The following is a 22370-nucleotide window of genomic DNA, read 5'->3' on the forward strand; positions in this document are numbered from 1 at the left end:
GGTCACCCGTTGCCACGCAGGTCCCCGCACATAGGGACTGGCCGCAGTGCCAGCGGCGCTCCTTGCATATGCTGTAAGGAAAGCCCAAATCCCAGGCAATGAGGAGTTAAAGACACTGATGTGCATTTAGATCGGGTTTCATTTTTAAGCTTCAATATGAAATTCATGAGAAATATTGGTACCATCTAATTCCATAGTGCCAATGTTTTCTAATCATTTTGGATCGAGGCCTGCAGATTTCTCCCAATGCATATAGTGTAATAGCTTGATCAGAACAGACATCATGGAAATGGACATTAGACCACTTGTTAACCCAGGTGCTTACCATGTGTTGCAGTCTTTGGTGATTGTGTCATTGTTGTAGTACAGTCGACCGTTATGGTGACACGGACACTTCTCTGGGAGGACACAGCGATCACCCTGGGGTGGCAGGCAAATATATGGGGGATTGGAAATGATGCAGACAATTACATTGATAGAAGCCACAATCTATCTACAATATTAAAGCTGATCTACCCTCCCCTCCACCCAAAAAAATGTGTCTATGGATGAGGGGTGACAACTTTTAATGCTTAGTGTGGGTCTGGAGTTATTGATTGTAATCTTTAACTGCTAAGACATTCCTACTTCATTCTGTATGTGCTGAGATGGGAGGGACAAACATCCAGGGAGGAGGAGGAGGGAGGGACCCACCAGCAGGACGGTCCCCTGAGGGCAGACACAGCCTGCCCTGGGCTCTTGGCAGGGGGAGGGAGGGGGTCCAGGGGATGCCTGTCCCGGTGCGTCCAGACTGGAGCAGGTGAGTAGACAGGAGAGTGGATGGAAGACCAAAGAACCTGGACAATGGGCTACCTCTGGACACACCTCCTTTGTGCAGTTCCATACCCCACGCTCACACACACTACAGAGAGGGGAGAAGGGCGGGGGGGGGGGGGGGGGGTGGAGATAAAGACAGAGAGAGTGCGAGAAAGAAAAATAAGTGTGTGGGGGGGGGGGATCACCATTTTCATTATCTAAGCCAATCCTAAAGCTGAATAAAACTCCACATTACCACACTATATTCAACCCGGCAATTAAAATGTCAGTTAGAGTCATGGACGGCAGATAAATGACTACTGTTCGGGGCTATATAACTGCTATTCACCAGCCGGTTAACTCTTGCTGTTATGTGGCAAAGAGATGCAATGAAATCAACCTATCCTGACGTAGCAGAGAGCAGGCCATAGAGTGATTTCATCAGAGCTCTTACACCACTGAGATTGGATGAGGGACGAACAAACGGATAACACATTGGAAGTACACCCATTTGCATATCACAGTACCATATCATGCCACTGCTTGCAAAAAAACCTTCACATATATGGAGACATATATCAAGGTTTATAAAAGATGAATTAACTATTTATTCATGAACGCAGGTTTATTAATGGACCCTTATGGTAAAGTGTCACCAGTTAGGGAATAAATTGCACAATGAATGCACTACTGCATTAAACAATGGCCCTTCACCCCCATAACTCATTAGAGCTTAAATGACCACACAGTTGACACAATGTTTGTTTTCATCCAATTTTCAGCAACAAACCTATTCTACAATGTCTACGGCGTCTACAAATTCCAATGGTTCCATTGGTAGACAAAGTCTTTCTGTATCTGCCTTTGGCCTACATAGAGCTTTAGACCTTCTACCCTGAGGTCAAAGATAACTTCTGCTGACTCATGCTTACCTTTCATTTATCAGAGCTGTTCACCAGCTTCAGATGATAAAGACTTTCACATACTGTGCCGCCTTCACATGCCGTGTCGGTCACAAAGAGACACAGCATTTATCGCAGAGATTGTAAAAATCTACCGGGTAACTAAGTTCATTCAGTCATCTCTTTTTCCCTCTCAAGCGCCGTGGTAGAGCACGGCGCTTGTAACGCCAAGGTAGTGGGTTCGAACCCCGGGACCACCCATACACTAAAAAACATTATGCACGCATGACTGTAAGTCGCTTTGGATAAAAGCGTCTGCTAAATGGCATATTATTATTATTATTATCTGTAAGTTTAGAATTATAGGGATATTACTTGAGTCTGTATCTGGTGTCTCAAGAACGATCGGGTAGACACCAGGTCAGCCAAGTCACCCTTTGTCTCATAGTGGTAGTTGTCAAAAGAAAGTGTTGCAATTCAACATATTCAGTAGAGAGAAAAAGTAGATGATGAAACATACTAAAAAGCCCAGGATCATTGTTGGGTTGAGTGGGGAAAATGAAAAACCAGGGCATTCAACAAGTCATTTGACTCTTGACCCCTAGGCACGAACCAGGTGTTGCAGTTGTTATGGACGGTACTACCAGGCTGGTACAGCTTGTTCCCCTGCACGCATGGGCACATGGAGACGGGCACACATTGGCCCTTGTCGTCCTGTGCCAGGCCTGGAGGGCACTGGCAGCCTGGCACGCAGCTCCGGTTGCCCTGCTCACAGCTCCAGCCCTGCCGGAGGTCAGTACAGGAACCACCGCATGGCCGACCACACTCCTGGTACACCTGTCCCCCCGAACACTGCACCGCTGGAGGGGAGTGGAAGAGTATTTGAAAACGTACATGTATTTTTTTCATATTTGATCGGCGTATTTAACTGATCATTTTCAGAACCTTTGACATTACACAAATTGTGCCCCCAATATTCCTAATGATAATAATCCTAAACCTCCTACTAACATTGGAACATTGTGTAGCGTATTAGGTATATAAACATTGGCTGTTACGGCAGAAGGTGTGGTTGCGCCAGCTAACAGGCACGCCCTCCTGGGCACAGTGGCGGGCATAGGCGGTGAGGACGGTACACTGGCAGGGTTTCTGGGGGCCACAGCCACACACTTCAGTCAGACACAGACGCAGGTAGGGCTCTCTCTCCACCACATCATGACAGGCCTCCAGAGACCAGAGAAGGAGAGATGGAGAAATGCATTCTTTGTTGGAACGATCTCTACATTTAAACACTATCAAAATGAACCATTTAGCTTTTGTACTGAACAGCGCATGCACACACACACACACGCACGCACGCACACGCACACACACACACACACACACACACACACACACACACACACACACACACACACACACACACACACACACACACACACACACACACACACACACACACACACACACACACACACACACACACACACACCTGGAACACAGGGCTGTGTATGACAGAGCAGACACTCTCTGCGTACTGTCTCCTTTGGCTGTAGGAGCCACAGGGATCCAGCGGGGCCGCCCGGGGAGGGAGACAGTCCCCCGTGGTGAACTTAGAAGCGAAGGAGGAGACAGTGTTCTCTACATCCCCCTCGGGAGTGGTGAAGTCATCATGCTGATTCCAGGTCAATGTACCACACAACCCTCGGATCTGGGGGAAAACACACACATCAATTAAATACCACCACAGAGGCTGCATTTACACAGGCAGCCCAATTCTAAACTTTTGCCAATAATTGGTCTTTTGACCAATCAGATATTTTGCCAATAATTGAGCAACAGATCAGAATTGGGCTGCCTGTGTAAACACAACCAGAGAGTCAGGACCTTGGTTCGGTAAAGAATGAAGTTAGAGTAGGAGCTAGGTAGAGTTTTACCTTGTGAGCAAAGACAGGCTGCAAGGTGATGAGGGCCAGGGGCCCGTCCAGATGCCACAGGATCTGTGCCCCAAACGCCTGTACCACCAGGAAGGAGGATGAGGCCCTCCGCACCACCAAGTCCGCCGTCACCACTGGCAGCGCCTCCCTTTGGCTATTCAGCGTCACTGCACCTGGAACAGGACAACAATGTACCACATATTTTTTTTCCTGCATAGAGGGCTCTGCGCCAGCCAGTTCAAACTGATTGGTTGATTGATTGACTGATTAAAAACACATTACAGACAACACCAATGCAATGCAGTTCTGTCAGCCCACCTGTGTCAGTGATGGTCACTGTGGTGCGTAGAGCGGTGACAGACATCTCTCTCAGACAGCCCTGTCCGCCACCCATCACACACTCTCCACCTCGAATGTTCACTACCAGCTTCCTGTACACAAAGTCCTGCATATACACAACAAATGTTTCACCTCTAACAAACAGACTTAGACACACTAGCAAAGACACATAGACGTGCCTTAGTGATCTACAAATTGCAGTAAGAAAAGCTTAAGATGTCTCCACTTAACTAACAGCTAAAGCCTGACTTTTCACAAGAGCCATCGTGGTTTGATACTGACAGATTCTAAAGGAGCAATATGTAATAAGACAAAGGAAAAATGTCAGATGATTTCTTGATTGGCACTTTCTACAAGAAATGTGCCTTTAACTCGTTAGAAAATCCCTATGGTCGATGTCCACGCCCTCGCTGAAAACTAATTAGCATAATACACAAATCCCCATAGAAATCCATCAGTTTAAGCTATAGATATTTGTTTATTTGCATTGGATGCGCCTCAATCCAACGCATCCACCTATGTAACACTTCCGCATCTGCAGTGAAAGGTGACAGAGCTAGAGCGGTGTTTGTCAGACCATGAGACGTCCCGAAAACCAGTCTTCTTACAAAATCGTCTGTAGCGTCCGAACGGTTTAGCCTATAAACCATTATTCCCCTCTATGGAAAGATGAGACTCACGAACACGATGGTGTTCTCTGTTTTGCTCTTTGAACCCCACTTGCGTCTTGGGTCTCGTCTGAAGTCAGTACAGCTGATCTGCCAACTTCTGTCTGTAGCGTCCGAACCGTTTGGGCTGCATACCAATATGACCCCTCTGTGCAAAGGTGAGACTCTCACGAACATGTACATGTCGGTTTGCTCTAGGATGCCCACAGGCCTCACAAGACTCGTCTGAAGGTCCCCTTGTGCCAGTCGAAAAAATCTTTGGTATGACCTTCTTTAAACAATTCCATATAGCTTAGTAGTACCCTCCCCCTCCCCTCCCCCGGCTTAGACAGGGCTTAGACTCTTATGGGTTAACTTTCAGTTAGTTCCAGTTACTATGGAGATGGTTCCTGATGGCGTCTTACCTCTACGGCAGTGAAGCCACAGTCCCCTCCCTGCAGAGAATACCTCTTCTTGTCGAAGGTAGACACCTGCAGACCACCCATTAGGCTGCACTGGGCAGCACACCTCTCCCCTGAACACTGCCACGCACCTGCTCGACATACACTGAGACGGGGGGACAGAGAGAGAGAGAGAATGAGTTTTAGAGGTAGCAAGTAAGAATGGGGGGTTGTCAGAGAGGGGTGAGAGAGAGACGAGAGAGAGAGAGAGAGAGAGAGAGAGAGAGAGAGAGAGAGAGAGAGAAAGGTATGAAAGGAGGGTGGGTCGGATGAGAGGACATAGAAAATATATTAATGAGGACCACGTTAAGCTTTTAATAATAACATTGATTGCCCACATTTTTAGGACACCTCCAATAATGGACATGTAATTCCAGCCACTCACCAGGTGTTGCACCTCTGCTGGATGGTGTTTCCTGACTGGTAGGTGTGTCGGCGGTGGAAACAGGGGCAGTCATCCCTCCTCAGGCAGAGCCCCTGGTGCAGGTAGAGGCCAAGGGGGCACTCACACCCCCCTACACACTCCTCCCTGCACTGGCCTGAAGCAGGGGGCTGGGGGGAAGAGCAGCTAGGTGGGCAGGAGGACACGCAGTCAGAAAACACCTGCCCCCGCGGACACACACGCCCTGGGGGAGAGAGAGAGAGAGAGAGAGAGAGAGAGAGAGGGAGAGAGAGAGAGAGAGAGACAGTAAATCCCTAACAGACAATGGGTATTTCCTGGTACTTTCCAATACTGGAAGTCTGGAGGGGGCTGTGGGGCCTTACCACACAGTCCTGAGCTCCTCCAGGTGATGATGACGTGTTGTTGGGCACACTCGCGGGCATAGCTGGCCAGAGTATCACACGTGGCCTCCTCTCTGTCTCTGGTCCCCAGGCTGCAGTGCAGGTACAGACATGTGTCAATGTAGGCTGCTGGGTCCACCTGACCAGAAAGGCAAAGTCATGGGTTTCACAGCAGTGTTATTGGTTACCATTGTCATACCATTGCTGGAATATGATATTCTATTGATTGAAATCTGTTTGTGTAATATGGAAAGTGAGTTGTATGTTGGTGTTTGTGTGTGCGTGTGTGCATGTATTTGATACACTGCAGATTTTGCAGGCTTTCCTACTTACAAAGCATGTAGAGGTCTGTAATTTTTATCATAGGTACACTTCAACTGTGAGAGACGGAATCTAAAACAAAAATCCAGAAAATCACATTGTATGATTTTTAAGTAATTAATTTGCATTTTATTGCATGACATAACATTTTTACATTTTTAGTCATTTAGCAGACGCTCTTATCCAGAGCGACTTACAGGAGCAATTAGGGTTAAGTTTTTATTTTTTTATTTCACCTTTATTTAACCAGGTAAACCAGTTGAGAACAAGTTCTCATTTACAACTGCGACCTGGCCAAGATAAAGCAAAGCAGTGCGATAAAAAAACAACAACACAGAGTTACATATGGGGTAAAACAAAACAAAGTCAAAAATCAAAAATACAGAAACAGAAATACATATATATACAGTGTGTGCAAATTTAGCAAGTTATGGAGGTAAGGCAATAAAATAGGCTATAGTGCAAAATAATTACAATTTAGTATTAACACTGGAATGATGTGCAAGAGATGATGTGCAAATAGAGATACTGGAGTACAAATGAGCAAAATAAATAACAATATAGGGATGAGGTAGTTGGGCGGGCTAATTTCAGATGGGCTGTGTACAGGTGCAGTGATCGGTAAGGTGCTCTGACAACTGATGCTTAAAGTTAGTGAGGGAGATAAGTGTCTCCAGCTTCAGAGATTTTTGCAATTTGTTCCAGTCATTGGCAGCAGAGAACTGGAAGGAATTTCGGCCAAAGGAGGTGTTGGCTTTGGGGATGACCAGTGAGATATACCCGCTGGAGCGCAGACTACGGGTGGGTGTTGCTATGGTGACCAATGAGCTAAGATAAGGCAGGGATTTGCCTAGCAGTGATTTATAGATGGCCTGGAGCCAGTGGGTTTGGCGACGAATATGTAGTGAGGACCAGCCAACAAGAGCGTACAGGTCACAGTGGTGGGTATTATATGGGGCTTTGGAGACAAAACGGATGGCACTGTGATAGACAACATCCAATTTGCTGAGTAGAGTGTTGGAGGCTATTTTGTAAATGACATCGCCGAAGTCAAGGATCGGTAGGATAGTCAGTTTTACGAGGGCATGTTTGGCAGCATGAGTGAAGGAGGCTTTGTTGCGAAATAGGAAACCGATTCTAGATTTAACTTTGGATTGGAGATTCTTAATGTGAGTCTGGAAGGAGAGTTTACAGTCTAACCAGACACCTAGATATTTGTAGTTGTCCACATACTCTAGGTCAGACCCGTCTAGAGTAGTGATTCTAGTCGGGTGGGCGGGTGCAAGCAGCGTTCGGTTGAAGAGCATGCATTTAGTTTTACTAGTGTTTAAGAGCAGTTGGAGGCTACTGAAGGAGTGTTGTATGGAATTGAAGCTCGTTTGGAGGTTTGTTAACACAGTGTCCAATGAAGGGCCAGATGTATACAAAATGGTGTCGTCTGCGTAGAGGTGGATCTGAGAGTCACCAGCAGCAAGAGCGACGTCATTGATATACACAGAGAAAAGAGTCGGCCCAAGAATTGAACCCTGTGGCACCCCCATAGAGACTGCCATAGGTCCAGACAACAGGCCCTCCGATTTGACACATTGAACTCTATCTGAGAAGTAGTTGGTGAACCAGGCGAGGCAGTCATTTGAGAAACCAAGGCTATTTAGTCTGCCAATAAGAATGCGGTGGTTGACAGAGTCGAAAGACTTGGCCAGGTCAATGAAAACGGCTGCACAGTACTGTCTATTATCGATCGCGGTTATAATATCGTTTAGGACCTTGAGCGTGGCTGAAGTGCACCCATGACCAGCTCGGAAACCGGATTGCATAGCGGAGAAGGTACGGTGGGATTCGAAATGGTCGGTGATCTGTTTGTTGACTTGGCTTTCAAAAACTTTTGAAAGGCAGGGCAGGATGGATATGGGTCTGTAACAGTTTGGATCTAGAGTGTCACCCCCTTTGAAGAGGGGGATGACCGCGGCAGCTTTCCAATCTCTGGGTATCTCAGACGTTACGAAAGAGAGGTTGAACAGGCTAGTAATAGGGATTGCGACAATTTCGGCGGCTAGTTTTAGAAAGAAAGGGTCCAGATTGTCTAGCCCAGATGATTTGTAGGGGTCCAGATTTTGCAGCTCTTTTAGAACATCAGCTGTCTGGATTTGTGTGAAGGAGAAGCGGGGGGGGCATGGGTAAGCCTCCTTCACTCATGCTGCCAAACATGCCCTCGTAAAACTGACTATCCTACCGATCCTCGACTTCGGCGATGTCATTTACAAAATAGCCTCCAACACTCTACTCAGCAAATTGGATGTTGTCTATCACAGTGCCATCCGTTTTGTCTCCAAAGCCCCATATAATACCCACCACTGTGACCTGTACGCTCTTGTTGGCTGGTCCTCACTACATATTCGTCGCCAAACCCACTGGCTCCAGGCCATCTATAAATCACTGCTAGGCAAATCCCCGCCTTATCTTAGCTCATTGGTCACCATAGCAACACCCACCCGTAGTCTGCGCTCCAGCGGGTATATCTCACTGGTCATCCCCAAAGCCAACACCTCCTTTGGCCGCAATTCCTTCCAGTTCTCTGCTGCCAATGACTGGAACAAATTGCAAAAATCTCTGAAGCTGGAGACACTTATCTCCCTCACTAACTTTAAGCATCAGTTGTCAGAGCACCTTACCGATCACTGCACCTGTACACAGCCCATCTGAAATTAGCCCGCCCAACTACCTCATCCCTATATTGTTATTTATTTTGCTCATCTGTACCCCAGTATCTCTATTTGCACATCATCTCTTGCACATCATTCCAGTGTTAATACTAAATTGTAATTATTTTGCACTATAGCCTATTTTATTGCCTTACCTCCATAACTTGCTAAATTTGCACACTGTATATTAATTGTATTTCTGTTGTATATATATATATATTTTTTTTTTTTTTTTTTGTTTTACCCCATATGTAACTCTGTGTTGTTGTTTTTATCGCACTGCTTTGCTTTATCTTGGCCAGGTCGCAGTTGTAAATGAGAACTTGTTCTCAACTGGTTTACCTGGTTAAATAAAGGTGAAATAAATAAAAAATAAATAAAAGTTGCAGCGGAGGGTGCAGAGCTGGTGGCCGGGGTAGTGGTAGCCAGGTGGAAAGCATGGCCAGCCGTAGCAAAATGCTTGTTGAAATTCTCGATTATTGTAGATTTATCGGTGGTGATAGTGTTTCCTAGCCTCAGTGCAGTGGGCAGCTGGGAGGAAGTGCTCTTATTTTCCATGGACTTTACAGTGTCCCAAAACTTTTTGGAGTTAGTGCTACAGGATGCAAATTTCTGTTTGAAAAAGTTAGCCTTTGCTTTCCTAACTGCTTGTGTATATCGGTTCCTAACTTCCCTGAAAAGTTGCATATCGCGGGGGCTATTTGATGCTAATGCAGTACGCCACAGGATGTTTTTGTGCTGGTCAAGGGCAGTCAAGTCTGAGGAGAACCAGGGGCTATATCTGTTCTTAGTTCTGTATTTCTTGAATGGGGCATGTCTATTTAAGATTGAGAGGAAATTACTTTTAAAGAACAACCAGGCATCCTCTACTGACGGAATGAGATCTATATCCATCCAGGATACCTGGGCCAGGTCAATTAGGAAGGCCTGCTCGCTGAAGTGTTTTTGGGAGCGTTTGACAGTGATGAGGGGTGGTCGTTTGACCGCGGACCCGTTACGGACGCAGGCAATAAGGCAGTGATCGCTGAGATCCTGGTTGAAGACAGCGGAGGTGTATTTAGAGGGTAAGTTAGTCAGGATGATATCTATGAGGGTACCCATGTTTACGGATTTAGGGTTGTACCTGGTAGGTTCGTTGATAATTTGTGTGAGATTGAGGGCATCTAGTTTAGATTGTAGGATGGCCGGGGTGTTAAGCATATCCCAATTTAGGTCACCAAGCAGTACGAACTCTGAGGATAGATGGGGGGCGATCAATTCACATATGGTGTCCAGGGCACAGCTGGGGCCTGAGGGGGGTCTGTAGCAAGCGGCAACAGTGAGAGATTTATTTCTGGAAAGGTGGATTTAAGTGCCTTGCTCAAGGGCACATCGACAGATTTTTCACCTAGTCGGCTCGGGGATTAGAACCAGCGACCTTTCGGTTACTGGCACAACGCTCTTACCCACTACTACCTGCCGCCCTACATAAGTCTTTGATCACCTACCAACCAGTAAGAATTCCGGTCTCACAGACCTGTTAGTTTTTCTTTAAGAAGCCCTCCTGTTCTCCACTCATTACCTGTATTAACTGCACCTGTTTGAACTCGTTACCTGTATAAAAGACACCTGTCCACACACTCAATCAAACAGACTCCAACCTCTCCACAATGGCCAAGACCAGAGAGCTGTGTAAGGACATCAGGGATAAAATTGTAGACCAGCACAAGGCTGGGATGGGCTACAGGACAATAGGCAAGCAGCTTGGTGAGAAGGCAACAACTGTTGGCGCAATTATTCGAAAATGGAAGAAGTTCAAGATGACGGTCAATCACCCTCGGTCTGGGGCTCCATGCAAGATCTCACCTCGTGGGGCATCAATGGTCATGAGGAAGGTGAGGGATCAGCCCAGAACTACACGGCAGGACCTGGTCAATGACCTGAAGAGAGCTGGGACCACAGTCTCAAAGAAAACCATTAGTAACACACTACGCCGTCATGGATTAAAATCCTGCAGCGCACGCAAGGTCCCCATGCTCAAGCCAGCGCATGTCCAGGCCCATCTGAAGTTTGCCAGTGACCATCTGGATGATCCAGAGGAGGAATGGGAGAAGGTCATGTGGTCTGATGAGACAAAAATAGAGCTTTTTGGTCTAAACTCCACTCGCTGTGTTTGGAGGAAGAAGAAGGATGAGTACAACCCCAAGAACACCATCCCAACCGTGAAGCATGGAGGTGGAAACATCATTCTTTGGGGATGCTTTTCTGCAAAGGGGACAGGACGACTGCACCGTATTGAGGGGAGGATGGATGGGGCCATGTATCGCGAGACCTTGGCCAACAACCTCCTTTCCTCAGTAAGAGCATTGAAGATGGGTCGTGGCTGGGTCTTCCAGCATGACAACGTTCTGAAACACACAGCCAGGGCAACTAAGGAGTGGCTCCGTAAGAAGCATCTCAAGGTCCTGGAGTGGCCTAGCCAGTCTCCAGACCTGAACCCAATAGAAAATCTTTGGAGGGAGCTGAAAGTCCGTATTGCCCAGCGACAGCCCCGAAACCTGAAGGATCTGGAGAAGGTCTGTATGGAGGAGTGGGCCAAAATCCCTGCTGCAGTGTGTGCAAACCTGGTCAAGACCTACATGAAACATATGATCTCTGTAATTGCAAACAAAGGTTTCTGTACCAAATATTAAGTTCTGCTTTTCTGATGTATCAAATACTTATGTCATGCAATAAAATGCAAATTAATTACTTTAAAATCATACAATGTGATTTTCTGGATTTTTGTTTTAGATTCCGTCTCTCACAGTTGAAGTGTACCTATGATAAAAATTACAGACCTCTACATGCTTTGTAAGTAGGAAAACCTGCAAAATCGGCAGTGTATCAAATACTTGTTCTCCCCACTGCATGTTGGAGTTCCTCACCCTGTGGTGACACTGTGCAAAGGGGCTCTCCAGCAGCTGGTGACACACTGACTCTGCCTCCCTGCGCAGAGCAGAATCCCCTGTGACGTCACAGCTGTGGCCTAGCTCTGCTGCGTCGTTGCAACCCTGATAAACATGGAGGATGGGAGAACTACATTACCTAGAATGCCTAAAACAGCCAAAGCTCAAGTCTTTCTGAAGGCTCTACTGAGCCTCTACTGTATATATTTAGCCTAGTTTTCAGATGGTACTGTGCCTCAGTCTGATGGTCAGGCACTCGCCACGAGTTCCCAAAACTGGCAGCGTACTCAGATACCCTCCCAGTCACTGTGGTGAAGTCATCTGTGAGGACACAGGAAAGAGAGTTGAAGGACCACAGAGAAAAAGTCACTAGTGTTCCAACTTTTTCATAGCCTTACGATCAGTAAGGTGCGTTCAATACTCATGAAGGGAAGGAGATAAGGAAAGGAAGCTAGGAAGCCCATGTCTGGTCCCCTCACCGTCTGCGTTGTTGTTATAGACTCCACACAGCCCTCTGGTGGTGGCCAGGTGTTCTGCGGTGACAGTCAGGTACACGGTGTTGCCCATGTCGAACTTCACTCGCACCCCCAGACCGCTCTCCACAAACACAAAGTCCCCCAGCCAATGCACACTCACTCCTGTACACGGACACGATGAGGGGAGGGAAGGAAAGCAGAGAAAGTTGTCATCGTACATGCTAGCTAACAAAACAGGGGGTATTGTGTGAATGTGAATGTGAGCTTGCTTGGCAACAATTTCAGAATTGACAGGCAGAAGAAAAGGAATGGAGTAGGCAAGCATTTCAACTGTTCTGACTAGGGGATGTTTGAATTACCATTTTGAAAGAGCGGTTCTCCTTGAGGAACTAGCAATCCATTTAATGTTAGGTTCCTGAGGTGAACAGAAACCAGGTCTAATCCCAGCATCATCCTCAGTGCCTGGGAGAATGACAAATCAACAAACACACAAATACAGAGAAACATGTTAAATGGGTGGCAGAAATTGTGCATTTTTGTTCAAGCTCTACATTCTATAGCATCCACCAAGCTACTTTGTGGGAGAACACTCCACACATGGGCTATCACAGTGGAGAAACAAGAAGTAAAAGTCCAGCTCATCGGAAGCTACTGTACCTTGCTGCAGTCTCCTCGACCGTTACACACAGTGCTGATGTACACAGCCCATGTCCCATCTGTAGACGATGCTAGGACGTACGTACAGCTGCCCTGGAAATGGAAGTGCTTTCTGTCAAAGGTGCGATAGTGAGCCCCTCCCCAGCTCAGACAGGTGGCCGAGCCCTGGGGGTTCCGGGCGCTCCCCAAATTACCCCCCCGCACAAGGGGAGACGACTGGGAGTCTAAAGGGAGAGAAATTGAGAGAAATTAAGAGAAATGGATAGAGGAAAGGTCAATGGAGAGGTCAGTGTTGAATTGATGAATTATTTTTCATCTTCACATGTGAATCATTATGTTGACTCAAGGCAGCTCTTTGTCAAGGCCACACAGGAATAACTTCCTGTCTTTAACTGGCAGACATATTTATAACCAATCCCCTCTGGTAAAAGTTCCCAAGAACCTCAACATTTAACCCCACAAGAAAAACATCTGACAGTCTAGACCTCCTATTCCAAATGAGTGATCTGTATCAAGTACATTAGACATTCAAAGCCATTAGAGAATATAGAGTGGGGTTTTGTCCTCAATTAGACAACTGCCCTCTGTCAAATTCGACCACTAACAAATGTTGTCCTCAATCAGTGTAATATTATGAGTGGTAGAGAGGGTGGCGCTGTGGGGAGTGGTACAGCCCTACAGCACTGACCAGTCAGCAGGGTGTAGGTACAGGACAGGCAGGTCTGGTCAGACGCGTTCCTCCAGCTCAGGCCCCACAGGCTGCCACAGCACTGCTCCATGGGCATCAGAGAGGAGTTGTGCACCCCTGGGAAGTCCTCGCAGCTCCATGTGGAGTAGCACTGGCCCCGCACACCCACGCCTGGACCAGAGACAGGGGACAGTGTGAGAGAGAGAAAGAGAGCTAGTCAGACAGAATGATGAGGAAATATGTTAAATTCTTCTCAATATGCAGTCAATTTTTTACTCCCTCCTGTTGTCAAAAGTCTACTAATAGCCAGTGTGATCATTAAGATGGACACATATAGCATCAATAGAAAGTGAATGGTACTACTGTATAGTAAGTTGTTATTACCCTGTGAACAGCGCGGTCCTCCCCAGCCTTCGCAGCACCCCCTCACTGTCTTATTCACCCGCTGGGTCTCCATCTCAGGGGGTCTGCTCAAAACACATACAGTACATAGTATTACAAACTACACAAGGCAACACAAAATACACTCAATAACTTGCATCTTCATTTTGTTCTTATACATTCAAGTCATTGCAGCTTTCATATCATTATTTAACATTTTGGAGTCATAATACATTTTGGAGTCATAGTAATCAACTCCTCACTTGTATATGAAGCAGACAGCCTTGCGACCCAGTTGTTTGTAGTACAGTGCAATGCCGTCATCCCCCCCGTGCTTGTGGCGCATCCTGTCCACATCCAGCATCCAGTCCTGCGTGTTGAATTGGTACACCTTGGAACAGTCCACCTCACGCTGAAGACGGGGGGAAATGATCCGGTCCACTCTTTCCTCCACTGTGTGTTCACACCAGTGCCTGGAGTGGTGATAAACAACATGAAATTAAGTGAATAATATAATACAATAATAGATGCCATTTAGCAGACACTTTTATCCAAAGCGACAGAGTCATGAATGCATATATGTTTTTACATATGGGTGGTCCCGGGAATCGAACCCACCTTCCTGGCATTGCAAGCGCCATGCTTGTGCTTAGCTGGATGGTGTGCTTAGCTGGAAGGTCCAAGTAGAGTGTCTGCACCAGAGTCCAACAACACCTCTATTTCCTACATAGACTCAGAGTTTTCGGAGTTGACCAGAAAATAATGCTCCCTTTCTACAATGCGGTCATAGAGATTATCCTGAGATTCGGCATCACAGTCTGGCTTGGCAATTTATCAGTCCAACTAAAATCTCAGATTGCCCACCTGACACAAACTGCCATGAAGGTCATGGGTGTGAGGCGGCATCCCTCCCTGCAGACTATTTCTGAACAGACCGTTATCAGACAAGCACAGAAACTTATTTCAGACCCCTCCCATGTGCTTCACTCTGAGTAGGCTATCAGCTCCTCCCCTCAGGCAGACGCTATAGGGTCCCCACATGTAAACTGAACAGGAATTTACATTTTCTTTTTTACATTTTAGTAATTTAGCAGACGCTCATATCCAGAGCGGCAGTTAGTGAGTGCATACATTTTCATACTGGCCCCCCGTGGGAAACGAACCCACAACCCTGGCGTTGCAAGCGCCATGCTCTACCAACTGAGCTACACGGGGCCCTATAAGCATAATTCATTCCCATGTCCATCAAATACCTGAACAGCAATAAGTAATGCTGAGCTGTGTTAGTACGTCACTGACTGAATGTAAGGGAAATGTGCAATGTGTATTATGTATATGGCTATATGAGAAGTGGAGAATGTGTATATTGGGAAACGTGTGTTGTGGAAATTCTTACACAGGGACACTCAAAGTCAATCTTAAATGAATCATAGTTTATTTGTCAGTGTGCTGGAGAGGTTCTGTCACGGATGCTGCCGAGGCTGCTGCTCCTCCTCCTTGCTCGGGCAAGCTTCGGCGTTCGTCGTCCCCGGAGTACTAGCTACTACCGTTTGATGTTTTCGATGTTTGTTTTGTCATGTCTAGTTAGTGCACCTGTATTCTGTATTGATTATGTCACCTATAAGTTCCCCTATGTTATGTTTGTATTTTGTGTGTTATTGTCCGCCTGTCATGGATGTATAGGTTCGGTACCTTGGCTCTTCGTGTTGGTTTTACGCACTTGCGTATTTGTTTCGCCTCTAGTGTATTTTGAGGCCGTTTATTTTGTGTGTACCTTTCGAGGTTATAGTAAAGTCGTTTTGACTTATTCCTCTGTGTCCTGCGTTTGACTCCACCACCGCATCCACATCAGCATTCGTGACAGAATAACACACCAACTATGGAGTCAGCAGGAGCAGCGGCGGTGACCGAGTCACTGGAGGATCGGGTCAGCAGCCAGGACGCCATGATCCAGCGACTCGGCTCCGCCATGCAAGGCGTCATGGACACTCTGCGCCGATGGGAAAGAGAAGGCCTGCCCACACCTCCTCCTACCTTACCACCACCATCGGCCAGCCCCATCATACCAGCTCTGGAGTCCAGTGGTATTCGGCTCTCGCTCCCGAGGGCATATGATGGCACCGCAGCCGGGTGTCAGGGGTTCCTCCTTCAGGTGGAACTCTACCTGGCAACCATACACCCGGCGCCCTCGGGATACGAGAGCGTTTCCACCCTCATCTCCTGTCTCTCCGGCAAGGCCTTGGAGTGGGCCAATGCCGAATGGAGGGGAATAGACGCCGCCACCATCAGCTACGCGGAGTTCTCCCGCCGCTTCAGGGCTGTGTTTGATCACCCCCCAGAGGGTAAAGCGGCGGGGGAGCGTCTGTTCCACCTCCGACAGGGGAAGAGGAGCGCACAGGAGTTCGCCCTGGACTTCCGGACTCTAGCGGCGGATGCGGGGTGGAATGAGAGGGCCCTCATCGACCACTATCGGTGCAGCCTGCGAGAGGACGTTCGACGAGAGTTGGCCTGCAGGGACACCAATCTAACCTTCGACCAGTTGGTGGACATGTCAATCCGTCTGGATACCCTGCTGGCTACCCGCGGACGTCCGGAGTTGGGGCCGTCCATTCCATCCCCCAGCACCTCCGAGCCGAGCCCTATGAAGCTCGGGGGTGCTGGCGCTAGAGAGAAGAGGAGAGAGATCCGGAGGGAGGTCATCCCCTGCACCAACTGTGGCCGTAGAGGACACACTGAGGTTCGGTGCTGGGGAGGGCCTCCAGGGGATCGAGGCAACAGGGCATGCACTGGGGAGTCATTCCAGGTGAGTAGGCGCCCAACTCACCCAGAGCTCTCTGTTGTTCATCTGTGTATACCTGTAGTATTCCCCCAGGTTGCATCTCATTCCCAGCATAAGGCGCTAGTCGATTCAGGCGCAGCTGGGAATTGTATTGATCGTAAATGTTGTGTTAAGTTAGGGATTCCCCTCCTACCCGTAGATGTGCCTTTCCCTATTCATGCCCTAGATAGCCGTCCGTTGGGATCTGGTTTGATTAGGGAGGTCACAGCACCACTAAAGATTAAGGCGCAGGGGGGTCATGAAGAGATCATTCAGTTATATCTGATCGACTCTCCTGCGTATCCCGTGGTGTTGGGGCTTCCTTGGTTAATCACCCATGATCCCACCATTTTGTGGCAACAGAGGGCTCTCAAGGAGTGGTCTGACCAGTGTGTTGGGCGATGTCTACGTGTTTCCGTAGGGGCGACCACGGTGGAGAGTCCGAACCAATTGCCCGCATTGCACATTCCTCCTGAGTATGAGGATTTGGCACTCGTGTTCAGCAAGACTAGGGCGACGCGATTGCCACCTCATAGACAGGGGGATTGTGCAATAGACCTCCAGGCAGGCGCTGCACTTCCACGTAGTCATGTGTATCCTCTGTCTCAAGAGGAGAAGGTGGCTATGGAGACATACATAGCCGAGTCTCTGAGACAGGGATACATACGGCCATCCACTTCCCCTGCATCCTCAAGTTTCTTTTTTGTGAAGAAGAAGGATGGAGGGTTGCGCCCGTGTATTGATTACCGTAGTCTCAATCAGATCACTGTGAAATACAGGTATCCACTCCCTCTGATTGCGAGTATGACGGAATCATTACACGGAGCGCGTTTCTTCACAAAACTGGATCTCAGGAGCGCCTACAACTTGGTGCGCATTAGGGAGGGAGATGAATGGAAGACAGCATTTAGTACCACCTCGGGTCACTATGAGTATCTCGTCATGCCATACGGGTTAATGAATGCTCCTTCAGTCTTCCAATCCTTTGTGGACGAGATCTTCCGGGATTTGCATGGGCAGGGTGTAGTAATGTATATTGACGACATACTAGTTTACTCTTCTACACGAGCAGAGCATGTAGCCCTGGTGCGTCGAGTGTTGGGTAGGCTGTTGGAGCATGACTTGTATGTCAAGGCAGATAACTGTCTGTTTTTCCAGGAGTCCATCTCCTTCCTGGGCCATCGATTGTCCGCGTCAGGGGTGGAGATGGAGATTGACCTCGTTTCAGCCGTGCGTAATTGGCAGACTCCTACCACGGTTAAGGAAGTGCAGCGGTTTTTGGGTTTTGACAATTACTACCGGAGGTTTATCCGTGGTTTTGGACAGGTAGCAGCTCCCATCACCTCCCTGCTGAAGGGGGGCCCGGTGCGTTTGCAGTGGTCAGCTGAGGCGGACAGGTCGTTTGGTAAACTGAAGGACCTGTTCACCTCTGCTCCGGTGCTGGCGCATCCGGATCCCACTTTAGCGTTCCAGGTGGAGGTGGACGCGTCAGAGGCCGGTATTGGGGCTGTACTGTCTCAACGCTCAGGCACGCCCCCTAAACTCTGGCCCTGCACTTTTTACTCTAAGAAGCTCAGCCCGGCGGAACGTAATTATGACGTGGGGAACAGGGAGCTGCTAGCCGTGGTTCAAGCCCTAAAGGTGTGGAGGCATTGGCTTGAGGGGGCTCAACACCCTTTTCTCATTCTGACTGACCATCGTAACCTGGAGTACATCCGGGCAGCTAGGAGACTGAACCCTCGTCAGGCTAGGTGGACCATGTTTCTGGCCCGGTTTGTGTTTAAGCTCACTTACATCCCAGGGTCCCAGAACGGTAAGGCAGACGCCCTGTCCCGGCGATATGACACAGAGGAGAGGTCCATTGAGCCCACTCCCATACTGCCGGAGTCTTGTCTGGTGGCGCCGGTGGTGTGGGAGGTCGATACGGAAATCGAGCGGGCGTTACGCACTGACCCTACTCCTCCAGAGTGTCCAGTGGGGCGGACGTACGTTCCGCTCGAGATTCGGGATCGTCTCATATATTGGGCTCATACGTCACCCTCCTCTGGACATCCTGGTATTGGCCGGACAGTGCACTGTCTTATCGAAAACTACTGGTGGCCAACATTGGCTAAGGACGTGAGGGTTTATGTCTCCTCCTGCTCGGTGTGCGCTCAGTGTAAGGCGCCTAGACACCTGCCCAGGGGGAAGTTACAACCCCTTCCCGTTCCACAACGGCCGTGGTCTCACCTCTCGGTAGACTTTGTCACGGACCTTCCCCCCTCCCAGGGGAATACCACCTTTCTGGTCGTTGTGGATCGGTTCTCTAAAGCCTGTCGTCTCATCCCAATGCTGGGTCTCCCTACTGCCCTACAGACTGCTGAGGCTTTGTTTACCCACGTCTTCCGGCACTACGGGGTACCCGAGGATATAGTGTCTGATCGGGGTCCCCAATTCACCTCTAGAGTCTGGAGGGCGTTCATGGAACGCTTGGGGGTCTCGGTTAGCCTTACCTCGGGTTTCCACCCTGAGAGTAATGGGCTGGTGGAGAGAGTGAACCAGGATGTGGGTAGGTTTCTGAGATCATATTGCCAGGACCGGCAGGAGGAGTGGTCGGGGTATATCCCCTGGGCGGAGATTGCCCAGAATTCTCTTCGCCATTCCTCTACTAATCTGACCCCTTTCCAGTGTGTGTTGGGGTATCAGCCGGTTCTGGCACCATGGCATCAGAGCCAGATCGAGGCTCCTGCGGTGGATGAGTGGTTTCGGCGCTCGGAGGAGACATGGAACGCTGCGCATGTACATCTGCAGCGGGCTATCCGTAGGCAGAGGGCGAGCACCGATCTCCACCGCAGTGAGGGTCCAGTGTACGCACCTGGAGATCGAGTCTGGCTCTCGACTCAAAACCTGCCCCTTCGCCTGCCCTGCCGGAAGCTGGGTCGGCGGTTTGTGGGGCCATTTAAAGTCCTGAGGAGATTGAACGAGGTATGTTACAGGTTACAACTGCCTAATGATTATCACATTAACCCCTCGTTCCATGTGTCTCTCCTCAGGCCGGTGGTAGCTGGTCCACTCCAGGACAATGAGATACGGGAGACTCCTCCGCCCCCACTGGACATCGAGGGGGCTCCGGCGTACTCAGTCCGGTCCATCGTGGATTCGAGACGTCGGATGGGGGGTCTGCAGTATCTCGTGGAGTGGGAGGGGTACGGTCTGGAGGAACGGTGCTGGGTGCCTAGGAGGGACATTTTAGATCCCTCCCTCCTGACGGAGTTCTACCGGAGTCATCCCACGCGCCCTGCTCCGCGTCCTCCTGGCCGTCCCTGAGGCCGGGGCCGGCGCACGGCTGGAGCCGCGCGTCAAGGGGGGGGGGGGTACTGTCACGGATGCCGCCGAGGCTGCTCCTCCTCCTTGCTCGGGCAGGCTTCGGCGTTCATCGTTCCCGGAGTACTAGCTACTACCGTTTGATGTTTTCGATGTTTGTTTTGTCATGTCTAGTTAGTGCACCTGTTTCGTATTCTGTATTGATTATGTCACCTATAAGTTCCCCTATGTTATGTTTGTATTTTGTGTGTTATTGTCCGCCTGTCATGGATGTATAGGTTCGGTACCTTGGCTCTTCGTGTTGGTTTTACGCACTTGCGTATTTGTTTCACCTCTAGTGTATTTTGAGGCCGTTTATTTTGTATGTACCTTTCGAGGTTATAGTAAAGTTGTTTTGACTTATTCCTCTGTGTCCTGCGTTTGACTCCACCACCGCATCCACATCAGCATTCGTGACAGGTTCCAACCAACTCAATGCACCATAGTACACATGTCTGTCAGAAGCTACCCTGGGGCAGTCCCAGCAGTTGTCTTATATACGGCTATATACAGACAAGTTGTATTTGCATGATTTAGCATAATTCATTAATCATTACCATTTTGTTTCATCCATGTGACCGACCAATACTGGTTCATAACATGTGACAGACCAATACCTCACGAGGCTTCTTCTCTCTAAGCTGAGACCTTGAAACTGAAATATCTTTCTCCTCACGTTCTAAAAACAAGGTCTGGGCGTACTGCCAAATTGCAGATACTGATAAGTGAGGATTCGTCCGATCAGTCACTTGCATGAACACAGAAATTGGTTATTAGAACAGCACATAAATAGAATATAGAAATGTATAGAATAGGAAAGCACCAACATTAAAATGTCCATCACACGTCCAATGTATGTATTATGTTGAGTGTGTAATGTACATTGTCTATTTTGTATACAGCAGAACTGGGTGTCTAAGACAATTTTCCCCTCGAGGACATTAAAGTTCATCCTATCCTATGCTCTATAATCTAAACTGTATATCCTATTGTTTACATGTCAGTTTATCACTTTGCTGTCACGATCGTCTTGAGAAGAAGCGGGCCAAGGCGCAGCGTGATATGCGTACATAATATTTATTGAATGTACAACACAACGAACAAAACAACAAACGATACGAAACGTGAAGTCCTACGGTTACACAAACCAAACAGAACAAGATACCACCAAACTCTGTGGCCAAACAGTCTGCCTAAGTATGGTTCCCAATCAGAGACAACAAGCAACAGCTGATTCACGTTGCCTCTGATTGAGAACCACACCGGCCAACATAGAAACAAATAACTAGATAAAGAACCTAGAAACAAAACACATAGAAACAACACACCCTGGCTCAACATAACAGAGTCCCAGAGCCAGGGCGTGACATTTGCATACTACCTTCTAATTATACTTTTTTATTAATTTAACTTTGTTATTATTTATTATTTTACTGCAATGTTGAGGGAGCTATCGCTCAAGCATTTCACTGCATCTTTTATACATGCTGATTTGTAAATATGATTAACTTGTCGGCAGAAAAACCCCTCGCAATAGATATATAGTTTAGCGGACCATAGAAATGCAATATAAAATGGCAGTGTTGGTGTTTCTTCAACTGTCCTCTTTGTATAGAATCTTTACAGACCATTCACAAACAGTTTGAGCACCTTGTTTACATTAAGCTATGATGTAAAGCTGCGCTTGAAATGTATGGAAAAACGTGCCAATACTCATTTTGGGTGATGGTACTGTTTATATTTAGGTGCCGGAACTCTGCAATACTTTTAAGCCAATATTCTACATGTATAAGAGGTGCCGGTACTCAAGCAGTACAAAATATGAGGACTATTCCGTCCCAAGTTAAGCACGGATGTAAAGTCATATAAATTGGGTTTCCTTTCTCTTAGACTCTACGGTGGTCAGTTCTTACCCCATCACCATCACCACACGCAGTCCAAGCAGAGACATCAGTAGAGCCCACATACTGCTCCCTCTCTCTGCTCTGTGATGCCTTGGAATAGACCTCTGAGGAAACAAATCTCTCAATATTTACACACATACAGGAGTAAAATGTTAAACTGTGGTTGTGCAACCCTTTATTATATTAAGTGACTAAGGCAACAAATAAATGTTTACATTGGCATAGGCAGAGATGGCACAGGTTACTCAAGAAAAATAAGATGTTTTAGGAGAATAATTTCACAACTGTGG

General features: G+C 48.0%; 1 protein-coding gene across 1 annotated transcript in view; it reads right to left on the reverse strand.

Annotated features, from left to right (window-relative positions):
- The window catches only part of sspo (SCO-spondin), a gene marked incomplete at its 5' end in the record, with an annotated part of 77689 nt that extends 55547 nt beyond the window's left edge, over positions 1-22142 (reverse strand). Inside the window, 20 exons of the mRNA XM_084143322.1 lie at positions 1-71; positions 326-420; positions 694-901; positions 2311-2557; positions 2756-2921; positions 3190-3408; positions 3635-3807; positions 3953-4079; positions 5046-5187; positions 5467-5707; positions 5847-6003; positions 11794-11919; positions 12050-12135; positions 12294-12452; positions 12650-12752; positions 12948-13171; positions 13636-13806; positions 14020-14102; positions 14280-14489; positions 22090-22142. The exon at positions 1-71 is cut by the window's left edge and continues 186 nt beyond it. Coding sequence (XP_083999448.1) covers positions 1-71; positions 326-420; positions 694-901; positions 2311-2557; positions 2756-2921; positions 3190-3408; positions 3635-3807; positions 3953-4079; positions 5046-5187; positions 5467-5707; positions 5847-6003; positions 11794-11919; positions 12050-12135; positions 12294-12452; positions 12650-12752; positions 12948-13171; positions 13636-13806; positions 14020-14102; positions 14280-14489; positions 22090-22142 — 3061 coding nt within the window. The remainder of the gene's footprint in view (positions 72-325; positions 421-693; positions 902-2310; positions 2558-2755; positions 2922-3189; positions 3409-3634; positions 3808-3952; positions 4080-5045; positions 5188-5466; positions 5708-5846; positions 6004-11793; positions 11920-12049; positions 12136-12293; positions 12453-12649; positions 12753-12947; positions 13172-13635; positions 13807-14019; positions 14103-14279; positions 14490-22089) is intronic.
- Positions 22143-22370: the final 228 nt, after the last annotated feature.

This window comes from Coregonus lavaretus (genome assembly GCF_964263955.1).
Source record: "Coregonus lavaretus genome assembly, chromosome: 2".
NCBI lineage: Eukaryota > Metazoa > Chordata > Actinopteri > Salmoniformes > Salmonidae > Coregonus > Coregonus lavaretus.